This window comes from Cynocephalus volans, chromosome 9, assembly GCF_027409185.1.
Source record: "Cynocephalus volans isolate mCynVol1 chromosome 9, mCynVol1.pri, whole genome shotgun sequence".
Taxonomy (NCBI): domain Eukaryota; kingdom Metazoa; phylum Chordata; class Mammalia; order Dermoptera; family Cynocephalidae; genus Cynocephalus; species Cynocephalus volans.
In genome coordinates, this window is record NC_084468.1 from 73941932 (window position 1) to 73963070 (window position 21139).

Sequence of the window (21139 nt, forward strand, 5' to 3'; positions counted from 1 at the left end):
TTATGTCAGTCCTGGATAGCAAAGTGTTAAACTCTAGTTTTCATAGAAACACATTTATTTGTTTTTGCATCCATATTTGATCCCTTCATATAGTATATACTACAAAATATTAGTCTTTGGGAAACTGAGTTTCTCAGATCATTTGTTCATAGGTATTAAAGGGCAGTTAATTGCTTCAGATCAAACAAGTTTAGGAAATACTGGTATGTACCAAGTTATCCAAGATTCTTGACTGAATAACTTTTCAGGGTTTTTAATATGCTGGTATACGTTGTGTATCTCTCAAGATGGGAATAGCGTTATACATTTCCCAAATCTACTTCATCTGCCAACTCCTTTTTCTTAGATTATCTATTCACATTTTTAGGAATAAGAAAAATATCAAAGCATAGAAACAATTGGCTAGCGAGGAGTGATGAATACAAGTACCTTAACTGGTAGCAAGTCATACTTTTGTGATTGAGAGGGAAGAAAAGGGCAAGAGTTATAATGAGAGACTGCATGGTACTCAGAGCGGCTGAGTTGGAGAAGCCAAAATAAAATGGGGTCTGAACAAAATTACGTTGCTGCAACCTTCCTTGAAATGCATTGTTATTAATTATTACCATTACCATGAAGAAACCCACCATTATATGAACCTCTTTATAAAACTTGCCACTTATTTAAACCAATGCAAGCATGAAAAAGAATAGTCTAACCCTCCGTCATGAAGAAAATGGAGCACAGTGATAATCAGTGGCTTGCTCAGCAATAAGTGACTCTTTGATGCCAATGAATCACTTAATATATCTGAACTTTTGTTGTCTCATCTATGGAATGGAGATCACAAAACCTACATTGCAGTATTATTGTGAGAATTAAATAAAATAAAATGTGTAAAATGAGAAGCACAATGCTTGGCATATGGTGAGCATACAATAAATGTTATTTTTCTCTTTAGTTTACACTCTGCCCTCTCAGCTGCAATAGTGGCCTACATTCTTAAAGGCAAGGTTAACCCTGAGAAATCTTTTTCCTTGCATTCTAATCACCCATCACATAGGAGACTAGTAGGACATTTGATGGGTGACCAGATTTTTATGTGGTATTTTAAAATCTTAAGTACAACAATATGTAAAATATTAAGTAGGATCAATAATATATGGTAGGCTACAGTTTGCCTACATCAGCAAAGAACTTGAGATCATACATAGGGAAGTTATTAAGTTAAGTTATTTACCTATTGCTTCAACCACTTCAATCCTCCAGGAATGTTCATCTTGCTGCCCAGGAGTAATTTATTTGCCAGACATAAAGTAATTATGCATTGTAGCTTTACTAACCATAGAGATGGTTCATTCTGTTGGCAATCTACCAAACTGTAAATATCATTTGGGCTATATTGACTAAACCCTATTCTACAGAGCTAATTTAGTATGTGATGCTTCCATTGTGGTAGAGACCCCTGAAGATGTTTAAAAATCTCTGTAAAGCTCAGACAGTTCACAGGGCTATCTACTGTAGCCGACTGGTCTGTCTAATTGAGAAATTACATTCTCTCTCCCAGGAAGTTTTGTTTCTGAATGGTCACGTTGACCATGCCTTCATACTTCCATATTCCAGTGTAGACTGATAAAACGCCATAGTTCCCTATCTCAAATAACTTTACAGCTTTTAACTGGCCACTCATTTTAAAGGTTGGCTGAGAGAAGAAAACAAAATCTCCATGGTCCAGTAGTCATGGCTTGTCCTTATTTGCAATGTGTCCCCCTTGGGCTGGGTCACAAATCTGTTTTTAAAGAGCCTATAAGTACTTTCTGAAACCAAATGCAAGCAAAGCCAATCAGATGTGACCGGGGCGGAGTTTTGAAATTTGATGAAAACTTACAACATTCTAGTTGAAACTTATTTGGGGTTCAGAGAAGGATTTAATTGTTCTGTCCCCCATTCCTTTTTTCTTTCTGTATTTTTTCCAACAGGTTATTTTCATGTATGCTTTAATAATCAACTGAGGATGGAACTGAGGATTTATTGGAAAATATTTCTCCTTCTAAATTTTTGAAAATACCAAAAACACTATGTTTGACTTTTTCTTAAATGAGAAACTTTATACACTTCTGTACTTCATGTTAGGTGGGGAGCAAGGTCAAGGAATTTTTCTAATTAATTGAACACTTTGATCTTTGGTCAAAAACATCTAAAATCTAAAAATCTTCTGATATGTGCTAGACCTGTGGTAATGCTAAGAGCACTGGCTTGTATTAGATTAGATTTCATGGCAGCTTGGCTGTTGCAATTTAAAACTGAGCTTTTAATTTCTTGTTTTTATTAAAAATATTATAGTTTGTTCACCCCAGGGCTTTTAAATAAGAGTCATATTTTGGTGTGTTTTTTCCTAAAATGTAATAACACCAATGGCTTAGTTTAATAGGTATAAAATTATACTAAATTAATTATATAAAGAGAGATACTTTAAAACTTCCACTGTTAGTAATGTGAAGCTGCTGCAATGTGCAACTTGAAGACTTGAAACTGTTTACAGTTTAAAGCATTCTTTAAAAAACCAAACTAAAACAAAACAAAAAAAGAAACAGCAACAACAACAACAAAAAAAACAAAAGTAAGAATGTTTAAATCACCAGAATTACCTTAGGAGCTTTTTATTTTTATTTATTTATTTTTTTAATTTTTTTTTTCTTAGGAGCTTTTTAAAAAACACAAATGTCTAGTCTATATCCTTAGAGATCCTGATTCACTTATCTCAATTGGACCCAAGCTCTGCAATTGTTTAAAACCCTCCCCCAGGTGATTTTTATGTGCATTCTACACATCATTGCGGTATCGTAACTGGCATGAATATCAGAATTTCCCAAAATATATTCCATAAAACACAAATCTTGAGATGATTTGCAAAGTTTCCATAGTCAAGTATGTAAAGGATCCTCTATGTTTTAGTCTTTCTTGGAGTTTTATAGAATATTTTTAAATATTAAAACTCTGAGAAGTCCTGGAGGGATGGGGGTGTAACAGTTTAACTTGTTCTGACCTGTAGTTTCTTAGATTTATTTGATTCTAGATAACTTTTGTCACATGACATCTCTAACTAGACCGTGAAGTCTATTTTACCAAGAATGTCCTTTGAGAAATGCTAATAAATGAAATTTGACAAGACTTAAATTGTTATTTATACCAGTACTGATTTTTAATGCAATATAATACCTTTGACGGTGTGCAACTTTCAAACTATTGAGAATTATTTTTCCTCCATTTAGACCTATGAATGAAATATTTCCATTGCCTAACATGGCATCTAAAAATTAAATACTTGGGCCGAGCCCGTGGCGCACTCGGTAGAGTGCTGCGCTGGGAGCGTGGCGACGCTCCCGCCGCGGGTTCGGATCCTATATGGGAATGACCGGTGCACTCACTGGCTGAGTGCCGGTCACGAAAAAATGACAAAAAAAAAAAAAAAATTAAATACTTAAGATTTACACTATTTTTGCATGGCTTATTTTCTTTTTGCATGAAATAATCAGGAAGAAAGCAAAAATATTCAAAATAAGTGATTTGTTTCAGTAGTTTAGGTGGCAATTCCCTGAAAGGAATGGTTCTGCAAAGCTACGTTACTGCAAGCGCTCTTGTCACGGTACTATTAAATATCTGCTGAATTAAAGTAGCAAGATAATGCATTTTACTGGTGAGTGATTTTTTTTTTTTTTTTTTTTTTAACATCACAAGACTCAAAAACAGACTGGTGGAAAAAATCCCACAAATTACAAATGCTTAATTGTTACCTTTAATTCTCAAACCAAGCCTAAAATTATGTTCAGGAGACAGAACACTTTTCAAGAGCAGTTACTTGATTTTTTTTATTTCATTTAATATGCTCAAAGCAGCTTGAATTATATTTAATTTGCTTTTTTTCTTCCATGAGAGAAGTTCTGAGTATGGAGGTAGAGATAGACTCACAATTCTAGGAAAGGATGCATTTCCATAGCATTAGAAAATGTTATCAAAACGGAGTGATTAGTTTTACCTCATTGAAAAAAAAGAGGAAAGAGGGTGAGGGGGTGACTTGCTATCCAGCATTTTTTTTCCAGATCATACGGACCAGACACTAAGCTAGACACATTATGTACATTATCTCATTTAAGTAGAAGAAATTTTCTTCGATTCTGCTTATACCTACAGAAAAGATTATCTGTTGTCTGGAGTGATAAGGAAAAAAGAAAACAAAGCAAGTGTGATAATGAACTTTTACATATTGCATGTATCTTCACACCTTGTATTCCCTTTCCGCATTCTTCCTCCATCTGCCTCTTCCTCTCTCGATCCTATTCCCTTTTCCCTTTTGGAGAATTCCTCTGTGCAGTTCCTTCAGTGAGTCTGACTGAAACGTCGCCAAGTGTGCGGAGAGCGGTGCTTCCGTGTGTGCAGTGCGGCGAGAGCAGTCTCCTGACTTTGGTTTCCACCGAACCTGGGCTTGTCCCGGGCTTAGGTGCGCATGCGTTCACTGTTGCCCTTTACTCCTAAGCACGGTTGACCCTGAACGACATAGGTTTCAACCGCGCAGGGCCACTTCTCTGTGGGGTTTTTTCCGATAAATATATTAGAAAAATTTTGGTTAGGTATGTCATGAACGAGTGACAGTAGGCTATTAGTAATTAAGTAGTTAAATACGTGTTTAGGGGGAAGTCTGAAGTTATACACAGAGACCGCCCACTGCCTGGACCCTCAGGGCTGCCAGGCAAGCCCCGGGGTGGGGACGCGCTTCCCTGCCACCTCCACTGCCACACTTTCTGAGCCAGAGTTGTGACCTTCATGCGTGCAGCACCCCAGGAACATACCAAGGGACCCCGACAGCCGTGCCCTGACAGCCCACTGACCCCCGACCGCACAGCTGCCCCTATGGAGTAATAACTTGGAGGAGACTAAAGGCCAGTGGCCTTATTCCCGATGGTCAGCCGGAACCTCACGCAATAGACCCACGGAGTTGAGATGCTGGAGGTTGGAGGGTGTCACCCCTAAATCTGCAACTCACCATCATCCTCCCCTCGCAGCCCCAGCGTCCTCCCCACCCTCTCCATGCTTCCCCAAGCCTGCCTCAGTCCTAGGCACCCTGCGTCCAACCTATCCTACAAGGATCAATAAATACCAAGACCTCTGCCTAAAACATGTTATACGTGGATTTTTGACTGCTCAGGGGTTCCGGATTCCTAACCAAGAATACATACAAAGGAGCATTCTACCTTAAATTATAATAAATTACAATAACAGCGGTACTGTCAGAAGCACTTGATCTCTCTTCCCCTCCTCCCCCCAATATTTAGCAGAGGTGAACTGCATATGCTTGCTTTCAAGTATATAGATGATCTAAAATTGTGTACTGGGTTACTGTTCACATTTGATTCACCTTGGTTGGTTTCATGGCACTGTCACCTGAGTGCCAATTAGTACACTGGACATCTGCCAAGAAAGAGCAGAAATAAGGCCATCAGCTCATTTCATTTTGACACCAAGGTCCCTGCTAAGCTGTGTTTAACCTAGTGCTAGAGGCCAAAGACATTGTTTAGGGGAGGAGCTGTATCATATGCAGGAGACTTACAGTAAAGAGAGAATATGCAGAATTGTTTGGTTTTTTGCTGTTGTTTTGGTTTTTCATTTTCACTCTTCTCACAAAGAAAAGTGAAAACCTATCATAAATATTTTAGAATTATGGCAACCAGTACAGCATGCAAAGTACACATTATAGGTTTTTCTAGCATAATTACACCCATCACTCATATGAGGAAGCTGCTTATATCACTCTCTGTTGTTTCTTAAAGTCAGATAAATGGTGACAGCCGTGTCATCTGGAAGGAGGTGATGAGCTCACTTGGCAGAAATGAAGTTGGAAAGAAGAGGATACTAGTTGGGGTTCATAATATTCAAACTAACAGGGCTAGGATCAGTAACAGTGTTATTGGAGCTTAAGGCAAAAGGAAAAATCAGTAGTAATGACCCCTTTCTTTATTTTGATATTTTGTTTATTATGGATTTTCTATGTTAACTTGTTTTTAAATATGTTATTAAAATATTATTTATCATGATTACTGGGTATTTTGGAACTCCTTAAATTGCATACCATTTTAGTCTTGGCTTTAAACTGATGTAAGCTGAAAACCCAAAAGATCTGTGAAAATTATAGTGAAACAAAAATCATCGTATTGACCCAATATTTCATGTTAAGTAAATAATAGGTTTCCAAGTTTCATCCTTACTAGCTTTTGAGAATTTTTAGTGCATAAGATTGGGCATTACAGTTATCAGCATCATTAAAAGTCAATAATAGATGATTCATGGCCAAATTTTCATGAAGAGAGGGATGAAGGACAAAAAATATTGTCATCTTCTATATTTAAACAGAAGCCCATATCCAGGGAAGTTTCCCCTTACCCCCAATTTTCCCTATTCTTTATAAATCAGAGAGACATTTTTATTACTTCTGTTTTAAAAAAGGAAGAAGGTTAAAGTTCTGGCAGAAGGGCACATATTGTTAAAAAATGGAGAGACTGAATATGCAAGGATCTGACTAATTCTTTTCATTTTCATTAGAAGCAAAATGAAAAGAAAATTAAATCTGATTTGCATGAAATCTTGCTCGCTCAGATGTCTAGCTATGAAATAAAGACTCAGCCTGATTGAACTCTGAATTCCTACATATTGGATTTTCAAACTGCTGCTTTCCTCCTTTGTAGTTGTTAATATATTCCTAGTGTTAATGTGTTTCTAGGTTCCAAGAAAAAGGAAAGCTCTCCTTTGGCCAACTTATCATTCAGTATTCCTGTAGCTGCCAACTTTAAAATGGATAGCCAAACAGATATAGTTGATTTAATTTAAAAATTTACATTTACTTGAATTTTCAATATATTTTTCTCACCTGAATTACTTTATGAAACCTAAGTAGATATATTCAGACAAAAAGAAGTCTTATCTTGATATTTATCAAGGATCATGCCCTTCATCCTCTTTTTAAAATTGATTTCTTGAATGGCTTCAACATTATACATTTTCTCTTTTCAATGACTGCATCTGCAAGTGAATTCCTGTCTGATACATAATTACCAGCAATGTGGTGTGTGTGTGTGTGTGTGTGTGTGTGTGTGTGTGTTGGTGTGTGTGTGTGTGTGTGTGTGTGTGTTGGTGTGTGTGTGTGTGTGTGTGTTGGTGTGTGTATGTGTGTGTAGCATTGTACTTACTCAGAATGTCCTTGCTCTTGTTGGGATTAGAAACTGAAGATTCATATATTTATTTTTGTATTTCTCCCAGTTTACGGCAGACTACTTATGGACAAGAATTATGTTTTAATCATCTTTGTATCCGTAGCTCTTAATTAGTTTGGTGCCTGCCATAGAGTATTACTCAAGATGAACTCATTCCAAAAGTGATGCCTTATAGCTACTCTCCTTATCTTAGGGATCCTCTAATAATGGAGCAGTTATTTGCGAACAGTAAGCCTGGGAAAAGGTGGCAATGTACAGGAAGAGCAAAGGAAGGCTGCAAGAAAAAGGACAAAAGAGAATATTTTGGTGGGGTGGGGGTGGGGATGACCTCTCAGAGCTTGGACATAAACTAGAGAAAGTCCCTAGCAGGTGGGAATCAACTCAACCTGAGATGGCTACACTGAAAAAGAAACATCTGAGCCAGGTCTTCAAGCACACTAAGCCCCACATGCACTTGTAATCCTCTCCCCATCCACAGCCCCACCTCAACTTTGAGAATATTTATCAATACACTTTCCAAGTTCCCCTGCTTTCAGAACATACTCTCTGATAACATAAGTCAATATTTATTTCTTACTTTCTTAACAAATGATAGCTCTTTCTCTGTATCATAAATGATTGCACCTGACTGTGTTCAGTTCATGCTTTTTTAAATCATTTTCCTTATTTTATGCTCTGTCTCCTTAATAAGATCACAATGTCCTGGTGGATATGAAATATCATAAATTCTTTTTGTACTCATCACACTGCCTTTGTGGTCCTGCCTGCAAGTATATAAAATGTAAGTAGTGGTAGCATTAAACTGTTTGTAGGCTTATCAGTTCTTCCTTTGCACTGAAGTTGCTAAATATCTAGGCTTTTAGGAATGAGGATACTGTTGTGATTTAAAGGGTGCATTTGTATTACTTATCCAAACTGTATCAGAGTTTCAACTGAAAAAGAAGACACACTCAAAGTAGGATAATTTGAGGAGGGCTTTTCATACAAAGGGATTTGTAAAATGTGGGTGGGGTGTAGGGAAATCACAAACGAGAGAAATAATACTGGTTCTAAAAATAGTGAAGGAGTTTTTCCAGTCTAAGAGACAATGACAAGGAGTTCTTAGTAGAACTTTGAACAAGAGGGCCATTTAGAAATGTCTTTTGAAGAGGAGTAGTGAGTTTTGGTCAAGATATGGAGCCAGCCAGGGAAATAGGTGCAGGTCATATTGAGAAGTGTTTACCTAACAAAAAGCCCCCTTGGGTAATTTTTTAAAAAACAACCCTTATTAGAAACAAATTAGTTTTAATGCTTAGTATGTTGTAAACCATGAAGAGGTCTTCCCTATACAGGTTTCAATATATTTTAGATCTAGATTATGGGCTTATTAAAGAAAAATGAGTAACAGCTTTTAACAAATGGAGCCATATAATTTTCTAATTCTCTATTCATTTATTCAAGAAATATTTTGAACATATATCAATATAATTGACTGTTTTTCCAGATCTAGTTTTGAAGTTAAAGTCTTGCTTCCTTCAGATCTTCTGAATAAGCTCAGGTTTCTCCATTATCTAAAATATTGAGTGTGCTAACTTTGAGAGGTCTATGAAGTCTACTGAAGTGAAACCCAGTGACCTTGATTTAATCTTGCTTTCCACTACAAAACATCCTTCTTCAGTAAATAACTGGCTTTATGTGGCTTTTCTTTTTCTATCTAGGGTACATGTATGTACTTGTGTGTACTTACCCTTCCCCCCAGATAAGATCAGGAAAGATAGCACATTATCTATAGCCTCTTTTGTGGCTTTCTTGCATTGTATTCGTAAAAATACTCCTTCTCATTGGGTATTTTTAGGAATCTTGCCTTTAGTTTAACAATGTCTGTCAATCTGCCTATCTGTATTCCAAGATTAGCCAGATTTATAGGGTGGCAATTACATATGAATCAGAAAAGATGCCCTCAAACAGCTGCTGGTTTACTAACTTTTTAATACTACTGCATAAAACCCATGGGTGTCTATTAAATGTTAATTAGTGATGGTATGCTGGGCTGAATTGACTTGGGGACTGGCTGATTACTCTTCAATTTAAAATGATGAGATACATAGCATCAATCTATCATCAGGAAGGATCAAATTTTAATTTATTGCAGGTGTCTAGAAAATTGTAGAGCTTTAGGAATTCAAAGTAGTTATTTGTACTAGATATGAAAGATAATACATGGCAAAAAAATGAATGCAATGTAAGAGGTCTGGCAGTATTTTCTAGGGCTTTTTTCTTTGTTTTTCGTTCATTTTAACAAGTTTTCATTTGAATTCAGTTATCCAAAGTTCATGTATAATCCAGGTGACTTTTTAAAAATTTTAGGATATTTGTTGACAAATAGATAATTATGAGGACTTTGAAGACATTCTTGTCCTGTATAGATGCTATACTTCACTTTGTGAAGGACAATCACTATTTTTTAAGGTTTGGGATGTAGTTGCAGACTGTTCAGGGAGGTGGAAAGGAATTCCTGAAATATTTTAAGATTTTTCTGTTTTATGATTGTTCTCTTTAAATGATTCTTATTTGCTGCAGTTTGAACATAAGACTCTACAAATATGTTTCCAGCCACTTGCAAATGGTTATTGGGAGAGTCACAGTTTAAAGGAAGGATTTCAGATTTTCAACCATTTGCTTTCTTGATATTATCTAATATTGGTGTACAAGCATTTGGATTCAGAAGCAGATACAGAGTAATATTCTTTATAGGAACTTCTATGTCTATAGTCATTTTGGCAACAATGTGTCACCTGGTCTCCACTCTTCTTGTAGGCTCTTGAAATTATTTGTAATTAGAATGGGACAATTAGGTGAGACCCTTCACTACAGACATCGAGGAATTAACAGATTGAACATTGTTTTCAACATTCATTGAGGGAACAGCTTATATTTGATGAAATCATAAAGTCAGTTTGTAGTATATTTACATCAAGTGAGTTGGGAAAATATCTCTGAGTATTCTTACCAGTGAAAGTGATAATGGTCCTGAAATACCAATGTCCTTGTTAGATTTTTGACATGCCTATGCAAACGTTCTGTGCTCCCTAAAGCAGTACCCCTTTATCTAAGTGGCTGAGTTCAAATTCCAGACCCCAAGACAAATTTTATATCCTGCCTTCCCAAAAACATACACGCTAGAGCTCAAGAAATCCAGAAAATCCAGACATAAACAGCAGGAGACAAAGCACAATGAACAGCTAAGCTGTTTTAATTGTGAAGCTAATTTTGTCATTTGTCAAGTAGAATAAATTAATTTTGAGCTACCTGTTACAGTATTTTATTTTAAAATATCAGTTCTCTTGTGTCTACTCAAACACATTCTCTAAAGTCGCTATGTAAAATTGGATAATAAGCACCTGTGGCGATTAGCACCAAGAAAATGGTCTCAAATTAAGTTGCCAAAAATCTTTTATTGAGTAAATACTAAAAATTGCGTTTAAATAAAAATAGTAAAATTTAATGTTTTAAATGACTTAGGAATGTAACCCCTTTTCTTCCTTATTTTGCCCTCAGGCAAAGCTGTGAAGAAACAGCTGCTCAATGCTATTTTCTTTTCTTTCCGTGATTCCCATCTGAATGTTATATGTATTTTAAAAGCAACAGACTTTAGGGAGAAATTGACTATACTAATTGTCAAGCCTTGTTAAAGATTCTTTACAGAGTGAGAAATTTTGTGCATAGCTTTAAAGACATATGGATGAGTCTCGAAACCACCACCACCCCCGCACCATCAATTTTTTCCCTCTAGAGTGAATAGTTTCCATAAGCATATAAGCATTCCGTAAATTTCTCATTTTAAACGCCCTTGTACCACAAGTCACCAACCCACCTGTTAGTGTCCCTTTATACATTAAAATGTGTAGAAGAGTTGTTTGTACTGGCTGTTTCTGTTTCCTCTCCGTTATCTTATGCACACATTTCAGTCAGAATTTTGTTTGTGCTGGTCCAGTAGATTGAAACAGCTCTTTCAAGGTAGTCTGTAACCTCCATGTTGCCTAACACAGTGACTTCCATTTCCCTAACTTGGTGGTCTGTACTCATTCGGTCCTCAGCTTATTTGACCTCTCAACAGCATTTGAGTCACCTGACCACTTTCTTTAGCCTCTCCTATTTCTCTTCCTACCTCACTAAATTTTCTCCATTCTAGCTACAGTATTCCCTGGAGACCACATTCAGGTCTCTGTCTTTAAATATCATCATTCTGGTGACTTCCAAGTCTATATTTTCAGTCCAGACCTCGCCCCTGAACTCCAACCTCTGTTTTGTTCACTGCTATATCCTCAGAAACTAGAACAGTGACTGGCACAGTACAGGTGCTCAGTGAATACGTGTTGAATAAAGAAATGAATGCTCTGCCTGACCTGCCAGGGTTACCATAAAAACCACGTGAATCAAAGGATGTAAAGTTTATTCGTAAACTGTAAACAACCCTGCAATTGCCAACTGATACCACTGCTAGTCTTGCAAAACTGTAATATTCAAAAACAATAAAAGGAGTGGAATATGAGAGAACTTTAAAAATGGATTTCAACACTTTAATCTAGATCTTCAAAAGTGGCAGGTCTCTCCAAATTCAATGTTCTACTTAACTCATCAAACTCTGGGCATCAGGGAAAGAAGTATAATGCATCTGTATTCAAATGCAAAAAGAAGCGCCTTAATGTTTGCTTTGATGAAAGTATGGTATCTTTAATGCATGAGGCTCACACATTTGCCAGACTCACTAATTCCAACTTGAATGGCATGTCCTTGCAAAACTTGTTGCAGTGTTAATCATTTACAATGCAAATATGCAATTAGATAAGTTATATGATCCATAGATTTAAAGCTGAATACTTTCTGGCTCAATGGCTGTCACTGAAAGAATAAGACATGGATACAAGCTAATAAGATGAGTTAAAATTCATGAACTGGAAAATTTATAGCCTCTCCCTGCTACAGCAAATTATTTTCTAGGAGTAGTTGTTCTCAAACTTTATGATGTATCTGAATCACCTGGCAGGTGTCTTACTTAAAACACAGATTGCTGGGTTCCAGTGCCAGTTTCCGATTCAGTTGCTCTGAGGTGGGGCCCAAGAATTCCCATTACAACAAGTTCCCAGTACTACTAAGACTGTTTCCTATCCTCTTGGACATATACACTTAAGTTTTCATCACACTTTGAGAAACACTGCAATAAAGAGTTTATCACCATGTTTATAGGGAGTATAAAGTTTAATATAACTCCAAAAGTAAAGGTCAAAATATATTGTTGGACTTAAATTGAGATAGTATTGACTTTCTAGTAGAATCTGGGAATCAAATATCCAAAATATAATAAATTATGTCATTCTTCACATTGATGTGTTCATCACAAATACCATGCTTTTTGAAAGAATGAGTCCAAGAAATTGTGAAAATTAGTGGAAATATAAACTTATCCTATTTGAGGTTTTAAAAGTTTCATTAATCATTTAAAAGTAAATGTATCAAAAAATAAAGTAAATATATCACAATCACAATTGTACTTTTAAAAACATGGCCGATATGAAAATCAGTGTTCACTTAAAAATCAATCAATAGTAGTTTTCTTATTAAAGAACTTTTCTTTACAAATATATTCAGAATAATATTTGTCTGAAAGTAAGTTACTTTCTTGTATTTTAGAGGATTTAATATATAAATATTTCATTTATTGAAAAATTTAGGATCACAATTATTATATGGGCCAATAATAATAATGGCAAGGCTTTCTATGTCCCAAGCACTATTTGAAGTATTATGTGGTGTTATTCATTCAATTAATTCACAATAATGCTACCAGGAAGGTGCTATCATTACCTCAGTTAAAGATGATGGATCTCACAGCTAGTAAGAGACTAATTTGAACCCAGGGAGTCTGGCCTCTTTGTCCCAAATTGTAACCACTTTTGAGTTCTTCTTTATAAGCACATATTTCTATTTGCAGTTTGATCCCGGCAGCACTTTTGCTTTAATGTTCACATTTTCAGACATTTTTATAGTGAAGTTTGAGGAAAGGCAAGTCAGAAATAACTTGTATAGTATAGAATTTTTTTTTTTTAAATTTATTTATTTATTTATTTATTTATTTATTTTAATTTTATTTTGTCGATATACATTGTAGCTGATTATTGCTCCCCATCACCAAAACCTCCCTCCCTTCTCCCTCCCCCCTCCCCCCCAACAATGTCCTTTCTGTTTGCTTGTTGTATCAACTTCAAATAATTGTGGTTGTTATATCTTCTCCCCCCCCCCCCCGGTTTGTGTGTGTGAGTGTGTATGTGTGTGTGAATTTATATATTAATTTTTAGCTCCCTCCAATAAGTGAGAACATGTGGTATTTCTCTTTCTGTGCCTGACTTGTTTCACTTAATATAATTCTCTCAAGGTCCATCCATGTTGTTGCAAATGGCAGTATTTCATTCGTTTTTATAGCTGAGTAGTATTCCATTGTGTAGATGTACCACATTTTCCGTATCCATTCATCTGATGATGGGCATTTGGGCTGGTTCCAACTCTTGGCTATTGTAAAGAGTGCTGCGATGAACATTGGGGAACAGGTATACCTTCGACTTGATGATTTCCATTCCTCTGGGTATATTCCCAACAGTGGGATGGCTGGGTCGTATGGTAGATCTATTTGCAATTGTTTAAGGAACCTCCATACCATTTTCCATAGAGGCTGCACCATTTTGCAGTCCCACCAACAATGTATGAGAGTTCCTTTTTCTCCGCAGCCTCGCCAGCATTTATTGTTCATAGTCTTTTGGATTTTAGCCATCCTAACTGGGGTTAGAGGTATCTCAATGTGGTTTTGATTTGCATTTCCCAGATGCTGAGTGATGTTGAGCATTTTTTCATATGTCTGTTGGCCATTTGGATATCTTCCTTAGAGAAATGCCTACTTAGCTCTTTTGCCCATTTTTTAATTGGGTTGCTTGTTTTCTTCTTGTAAAGTTGTTTGAGTTCCTTATATATTCTGGATATTAATCCTTTGTCAGATGTATATTTTGCAAATATTTTCTCCCACTCTGTTGGTTGTCTTTTAACTCTTTTAATTGTTTCTTTTGCTGTGCAGAAGCTTTTTAGTTTGATATAATCCCATTTGTTTATTTTTCCTTTGGTTGCCCGTGCTTTTGGGGTCGTATTCATGAAGTCTGTGCCCAGTCCTATTTCCTGAAGTGTTTCTCCTATGTTTTCTTTAAGAAGTTTTATTGTCTCAGGGTGTATATTTAAATCCTTAATCCATTTTGAGTTGATTTTAGTATACGGTGAGAGGTATGGATCTAGTTTCATTCTCCTGCATATCGATATCCAGTTATCCCAGCACCACTTGCTGAAGAGGCAGTCCCTTCCCCAGTGAATAGGCTTGGTGCCTTTGTCAAAGATCAGATGGCAGTAAGTGTGTGGGTTGATTTCTGGATTCTCTATTCTATTCCATTGGTCAGTGTGTCTGTTTTTATGCCAGTACCATAAATGTCCATACTACCCAAAGTGATATACAAATTCAATGCAATCCCCATCAAAATTCCAAAGACATTTTTCTCAGAAATGGAAAAAACTATTCAGACATTTATATGGAACAATAAAAGACCACGAATAGCCAAAGCAATGCTCAGCAAAAAAAATAAAGCTGGAGGCATAACACTACCTGACTTTAAGCTATACTACAAAGCTATAATAACCAAAATAGTATAGAATTTTTTAGATCAATTCTTTATATATCTGTACCCAAGGAGACAGACTCCCAACAAATCATTTCTAAATTTTTAATTCTTTGAAATCTACTATAATTAATAAACACCAATCAAAGTGTAATTGGTTAATAAGTGTTCATTTATAGCTACTTTGAGCTTAAACATAAGCTAGCTATTTACAGTAGGATAATTCCTTCTTACAAAGAGATTATGACCTAGCAGGGGTTATAAGAAATATGTAAAACAGCATTATAAAGTACTCATGAGATTAAAATGTAGAATTAATTTTATTACAATGCAAGATAACATTTAGTTATTTGTTAGTTGCGTGGTACTGACTACAAACACAATGATAGTTACGGACACTGCCCTTAATTAATTCTCATTTTCTGGTTTAGGGGTTTTAAAATATTCAAAAACCTTGTTGTAGAATAATGCAACTTTTCTGTTGACAAAATGCATTGAAGTTTTGCCCTTCTGATATTAACTTTGGAGAAGAAATTCTTGGAAAAACTCAATTAGCAAAACATACCAAAACTCTTAATTTCAGGAAACAAAAATCTCTATAAGGCACACAGTTTAATATGAAGAAAATAATATTGAATGTGAGGCCAATTTGTTCTCTGGCTTTATTTTGCAAATTATGTGTTTTATTATTTTTGTTGCTGTTATCTATTAAAAGGTGATAGTATCCATAGAGGCCTATAATTTGTTGTTTGTACTTCACATAACTCTGGTTGTTTTCCTTGTATCAGTCTCCATGAAGGGGAAGAATGTCTTTTAGTAAATTTCCACTGATATGCTTCAGAACTTAATCTTGCAATTTATTATTAGACTTCAACTACCAATAAAGATCCAAACTAAGTTTTGAGGAAAGTGATGCTTTAAAAAAAAAAAAGAGCTTGCAGTTGTATGAGTGACAACTGTGAACTCTACTTACAACATTAAATATTTTTTTGTATGCTATAATAAAATGGATAGTACAATAGTCTGGTTTTGATTGGTTTGCAATTGGAATGAGGAAGCATTTTACCTTTGAAATTAACAGCATTGGAGGTATACACTGAAGTGTCCTCAGGTGTGTACTTCTTGAATTCCTCTTGGAGACTAACTGAACTGTCTGTGATCACAGTTTCCTTTGTGCATCTCACTTTAAAATTTAAATACAATCAAATAACTCACTGTATATCTTTAACAGTTCATTTACTGAAGATGTTGCCCATATAAATACATCACTTCTGAGAAATGGTTTTTCTTTTTAGTTCACAATTTTATTGACAACTTAAAATTATTTTTCTTCAGGGAAAAATAGCAAAAGTCTTCTTTGGTGGCTGTTTATGGAACTTTTCACACAATAAGTTCAGTAAAATGTTTCTTATGTTATAATTTTTAAAAAGGTAATGCACGTAACAATAGCAGTTCCTTTTGTCACCATGGAAGTCCTACTTACGTGGTGTCATATGATCTTTGAGCAGTGCTGGTCTCCTGTCCCAAATACACCTATGAGGATGCACTCAGGGATTAGTATCTGGGATATGAGGGAGAAGAGGTTTTAGGTAAATTTATGAGAATTCAAAGTGAACAATCTTAAGCAGCACTGAATGAGATTAGTGATAATTACTTTCCCGTTCACCTTGGCTTTTTATTATGTAGTACTTTCATGATCTTACAATTACAATTATTTGTTCTTTGTAATAATTTTTTTCTGATAATAAAATAATATGTGGTAGAACATATGGAAAATACAGAAAAATACAAAAAGAAAGCAAAAAAAAATTCCAGTTTCACCATTCAGAGATAAACATTGTTAAAATTACCATGTATTTCAATCTAGTATCTTATTTTTCTGACTTTCTAATGAGATAATATTATACATAAAATTTGTATATTTACGTTCACAGAACAAAAGTCATATTAATAAACTTCGAAATCCTAACTTAGTGGCTGAATCATAAGAAATATTATCCATATATAAGCAAAGAGTGTGTATATCTTGGCAAAAATATTTCTCTTGGAAGCTTAAAAATTCTTTAAAAATTTGTCCATCTAAAATATGATCTTTTAAATTATTGTTTTGTAATATTGAAGGAGTTGAAGTTTTCATATGGTTAATGAATATTTGTATTTCTTTTTTGAATCAACTGTGCATTTTCTTTAATGCAGATTTCTTTTAATGGACCTTTAATTTTCAATAAAGCATTTCATAGTTTATTAAACTCATTAAGCTTTTCTTAATTTACTTTTAATTTTTGCAAAAGTTAATTATATCAAGTATTTTTTCTATTTCAGAGAATCTATTTTACTTCTAGGAAAAAAATTTATATCAAATGCAAATATACAGAGGATCTCAACAAAATATACAAATACTTTCAATAATATGTAAACAAGTAAAATTGAATGACTTAATTAACTTAAAATTACAAATACTTGAAGTGTTAACACTAACACTAAAGCACTGCTACCAACAGGAGTTAACCTCTAAAACTTGTTTACAACCTTAAAGGGTACATTGCGTCCTTTAAAATGTGTGCAAATCCAGCATCATTTAAAGTAGTGTTTTAAAAAGGTTAAAATGGGCCGAGCCCGTGGCGCACTTGGTAGAGTGCTGCGCTGGGAGCGCGGCGACGCTCCCGCCGCGGGTTCGGATCCTATATAGGACTGACCGGTGCACTCACTGGCTGAGTGCCGGTCACGAAAAAAAAAAAACGACAAAAAAAAAAAAAAAAAAGTTAAAATGCATAGGAATTTATGTTCAAGGAGAATTGAAGAATGGAAAATTTGTACTGGTTTATGTAATATGATATAATGTACACACATATTATATATGGGTTGAAGATGACTATGAAACTTTCACTCTAGTGACAATTAAATCTCAATATCGCTGTTTAAAATTTCACCTCAAAAAAATTTTGGTTTGAAAATGGTTAAATGGAGTATTAAGTCTCATAAAGGGCTAACAAAGAGAATGAAACTTAATCCATGTGGTTGAGAGTAAAAATTTTGAGTTTATTCATTTAGCAAATTACACATGTGATAAGTGGTTTTTGAGCTCCTTCCATTGCACGGCATAATACCAGGCTCTAAGAACTGAGGGGTTATACATTAAAACAGATGGCATCTTCAGTTAGAAGTCACATATTTTTAGTATAGAATATTAAGTTATAAGTAATAAATCTAGATAATTGTTTTAGACATATTCTTAGTAATGAGTCTGTGTTTCCACCAAGACTTGTTGGAAAAGTTTTTCTAAATCTTTCCCATCTCCCTTGCTAATACACTGAGGAATCACGATCTGTGAAATTCGCAGATGGGGTTTCATATCTGTAATTGGCAGTCTAAATGAGACTCGGGGTCAGACACACAGCACCACTGGCAGAGATAACGAATCAAATGAAAAGTCAGGGGATAATGGCCAGTTGTGCTTACCATTCTCTTTTCCTCTGCTTTCAGGCAGAAACACACTCTAGCGGCTGTCACTCATTCTCGTTACTAGGGCTGGGAGTGACACAGCAGGATATTGCTGTCTGAATTGCTAAGCATCCTTCAGGCAAAGACAATAATTAAAATATTCTGATTTCAAAATGGTAATTTTTTGGCTCAGTACTGAGGTTTAAGTGGAGGAGCATGCAGAATAAATGTTTAGTACTGTGCCATATCAGATGAAACATCTTTTTATTTTGCCATTTAAATACTTCTGCCACTTAGATGTCATACAGCCATGCCTATTCATATTAATGTATGCTATATGTACATACATGTGTAGTATATAATTTTAATGTTCATTTTTTTATATATGTACCAAAAAAAGATAATGTTTTAAAAATTCCTGTTACTATTGACTAGTTGTTCACAAGCATTTATTAGACATAACATCTCTGAGGTCAATATATCCTTTTTATGTTGGTAAGGGCGGGAGGCACTTAAATGAGATGGAATTAATATTTACAGAGTTTCTATTTTAGCCTAACACAGTGCTGGAATCTTTATGTACTTTATTTCATTTAATTCTCACAAAAATTGGTTATGTAGGTATGATTAGAGAAACTGAGTTTCCCTAAGATATATAATTCCCCAGAAGTCAAACAGCTAATATGAGGGTCTTTAAAATATCCATGGAAGGATTTATATTATCTTTTAATTCCATCTTTCCACCAGCTTTTTGAAGGACCCTTGTATAAGACAGAATTGTGATTCTAGCTGGTGTTTGACTACTGAATCTATGCTTTTTCATATAAAAGTTGCTTAAAGTCATGATTGGCCTAGGGTGTATCTAGAGCTATAAAAAGATGTTTACCTAACAGTGAGATGTTCTCTATAATGCGAGAAGGCTAGTCTTATTTATCTAAGAGATTTGTCAACATTAGGAAACCTATTTAATGTGGCTCCTTGGCCCCTCCCCCTATTCCCATCCAGTTGTATTAAAATGTAAAACACCAATTCTAATTTCTCAGCTGGTTGGCTTAAAGTTAATACATTTTTCTGGCCTTTCACTTGTTGTATACTTTTAAATCAATGCTATAGTTGTCCTTCCCAAACTAGGGCATTTATATAGAATTCAGAGGTCACAACTCAAAGGCCCATGGCTTTCAGAGCTATGTGTGAATCAGACTGGGTATGGAAGAATAGAGAGTGATGGTGCCTGTTGTAAATTGGATCCTGCGAGCCCCTCATAAAGGTGCACAGATCCACCTACAAACAGCAATGTCGTAACCAAACAAAACACCTGGATATGAATTAATTCAACCCAAGTTGGCAAATTTACAACACATAGTGAAAATTAAATGTTGGTAGATATCTGAGCACCTTAGAAGTCAGTGTAATATTAACATATTATCAGAATTCAGTTAAATACTTACTATTCCATTTCCTTAATTATTCCTCCTGTGAGCAATACTCATTATTTTCAAAGAGAGAGAAGCAGTGCAGTCACTAATACTTGTGTTCAGAAATACTCCTTTAAACGTAAAAGGAAGTGTAAGGAAAACCATGCCTCAAGACCCATGTCAAGGTTAGATATGGCTATCCCTGCTTTGTAAATGGGAAAATTAAGTCACCTGGGAAACTTAATTGTGCTATAAAAGATTTCTAAGAAATTAAATTACATGCTTTGGAAGTCTAGCCCTTCAAAGTTGCTATTAGGGATCATAAAGAGTTTAAAGTGTATGGATTGTTCTTTGGGGAAAAATTTACAAGCAATCTTTGCACGGAGGCCCTGCTGCGGGTTTCCTAAAGCTTGCCCTCAAGTGACGGCCATCTGGGGCGTTGATTTGCACTTTGTAGCCAGCCAGGCATGTGTCTTCTTTCCTCCTCCTTTTTGTTTGCCCTCCTGAAGTTGGGATCTAGGGGATGAGGTTTCTCTTCCACAGCAGAGGCATAGAGGAGGACCTCTGGGTCAAAAGTGTTGCATGTGGCTACTCACTCTTTCCTAGAACTCCCATATTCCATCCCATATTCCATCATCATGTCCTGGGGACCTCGCTGTGTATGCACTCAGCAGTGCTCAGACTATTCAGCTCTTGCTTCAAATGGAAATACAAGCTCTGTGACCACTTTGCCACCTTCTCCATCTTTCATTTTGTTTTTGCTATTTCTCCCTATTCAGCAGCTCCCTCTGAATAGATTGGATTATGAGTTAATGCAGGCCTATGGGTTGTTGCTAGGACAAAAAAACCCAGGCTTTGTTTGGGGAATGACATTTGTTCTCCAGCTTTCTCCTGGAAACATAAGAGCCTTTCCTTTTTAAGCAGTTTTTTTTTTTTTTTTCATTTGAAAACCGTCGTAAATATTTCCAATTCATTGGGTAGAACCTAGCGCTGGCTGCATTGGTCACAGTGTGTGGTGCAGGGATTCTCTAGGAGGCTGATGATGAGGAATCTTTGGCTGAATGTGTTACTGTGTTTTTACAGGAGGCGATCGAGATCGGATGACAGCAAATCATGAGAGCTATCTCCTCATGGCGAGCACCCAGAATGATATGGAAGACTGGGTGAAGTCCATCCGCCGAGTCATATGGGGACCCTTTGGAGGAGGTGAGTATATTTTAAAATCATGGAAAAACAGCAAGGTAGACCAAACCTGTTCATCCCTCTCCCCCAGATGATGTCAATATCAGTTCCTATATCCAAATTGGTGAATGTTAACATAAATATTATTCAACATTATTGTTAGACACATATC

General features: G+C 35.6%; 1 protein-coding gene across 5 annotated transcripts in view; it reads left to right on the plus strand.

Moving 5' to 3' along the window:
• The window catches only part of ARHGAP24 (Rho GTPase activating protein 24), a 710372-nt gene that overhangs the window by 619890 nt on the left and 69343 nt on the right, over positions 1–21139 (plus strand). For all 5 annotated transcript variants that reach the window (XM_063107675.1, XM_063107673.1, XM_063107674.1 and 2 more), the window contains one exon: positions 20869–20991. In XM_063107675.1, coding sequence (XP_062963745.1) covers positions 20869–20991 — 123 coding nt within the window. The remainder of the gene's footprint in view (positions 1–20868; positions 20992–21139) is intronic.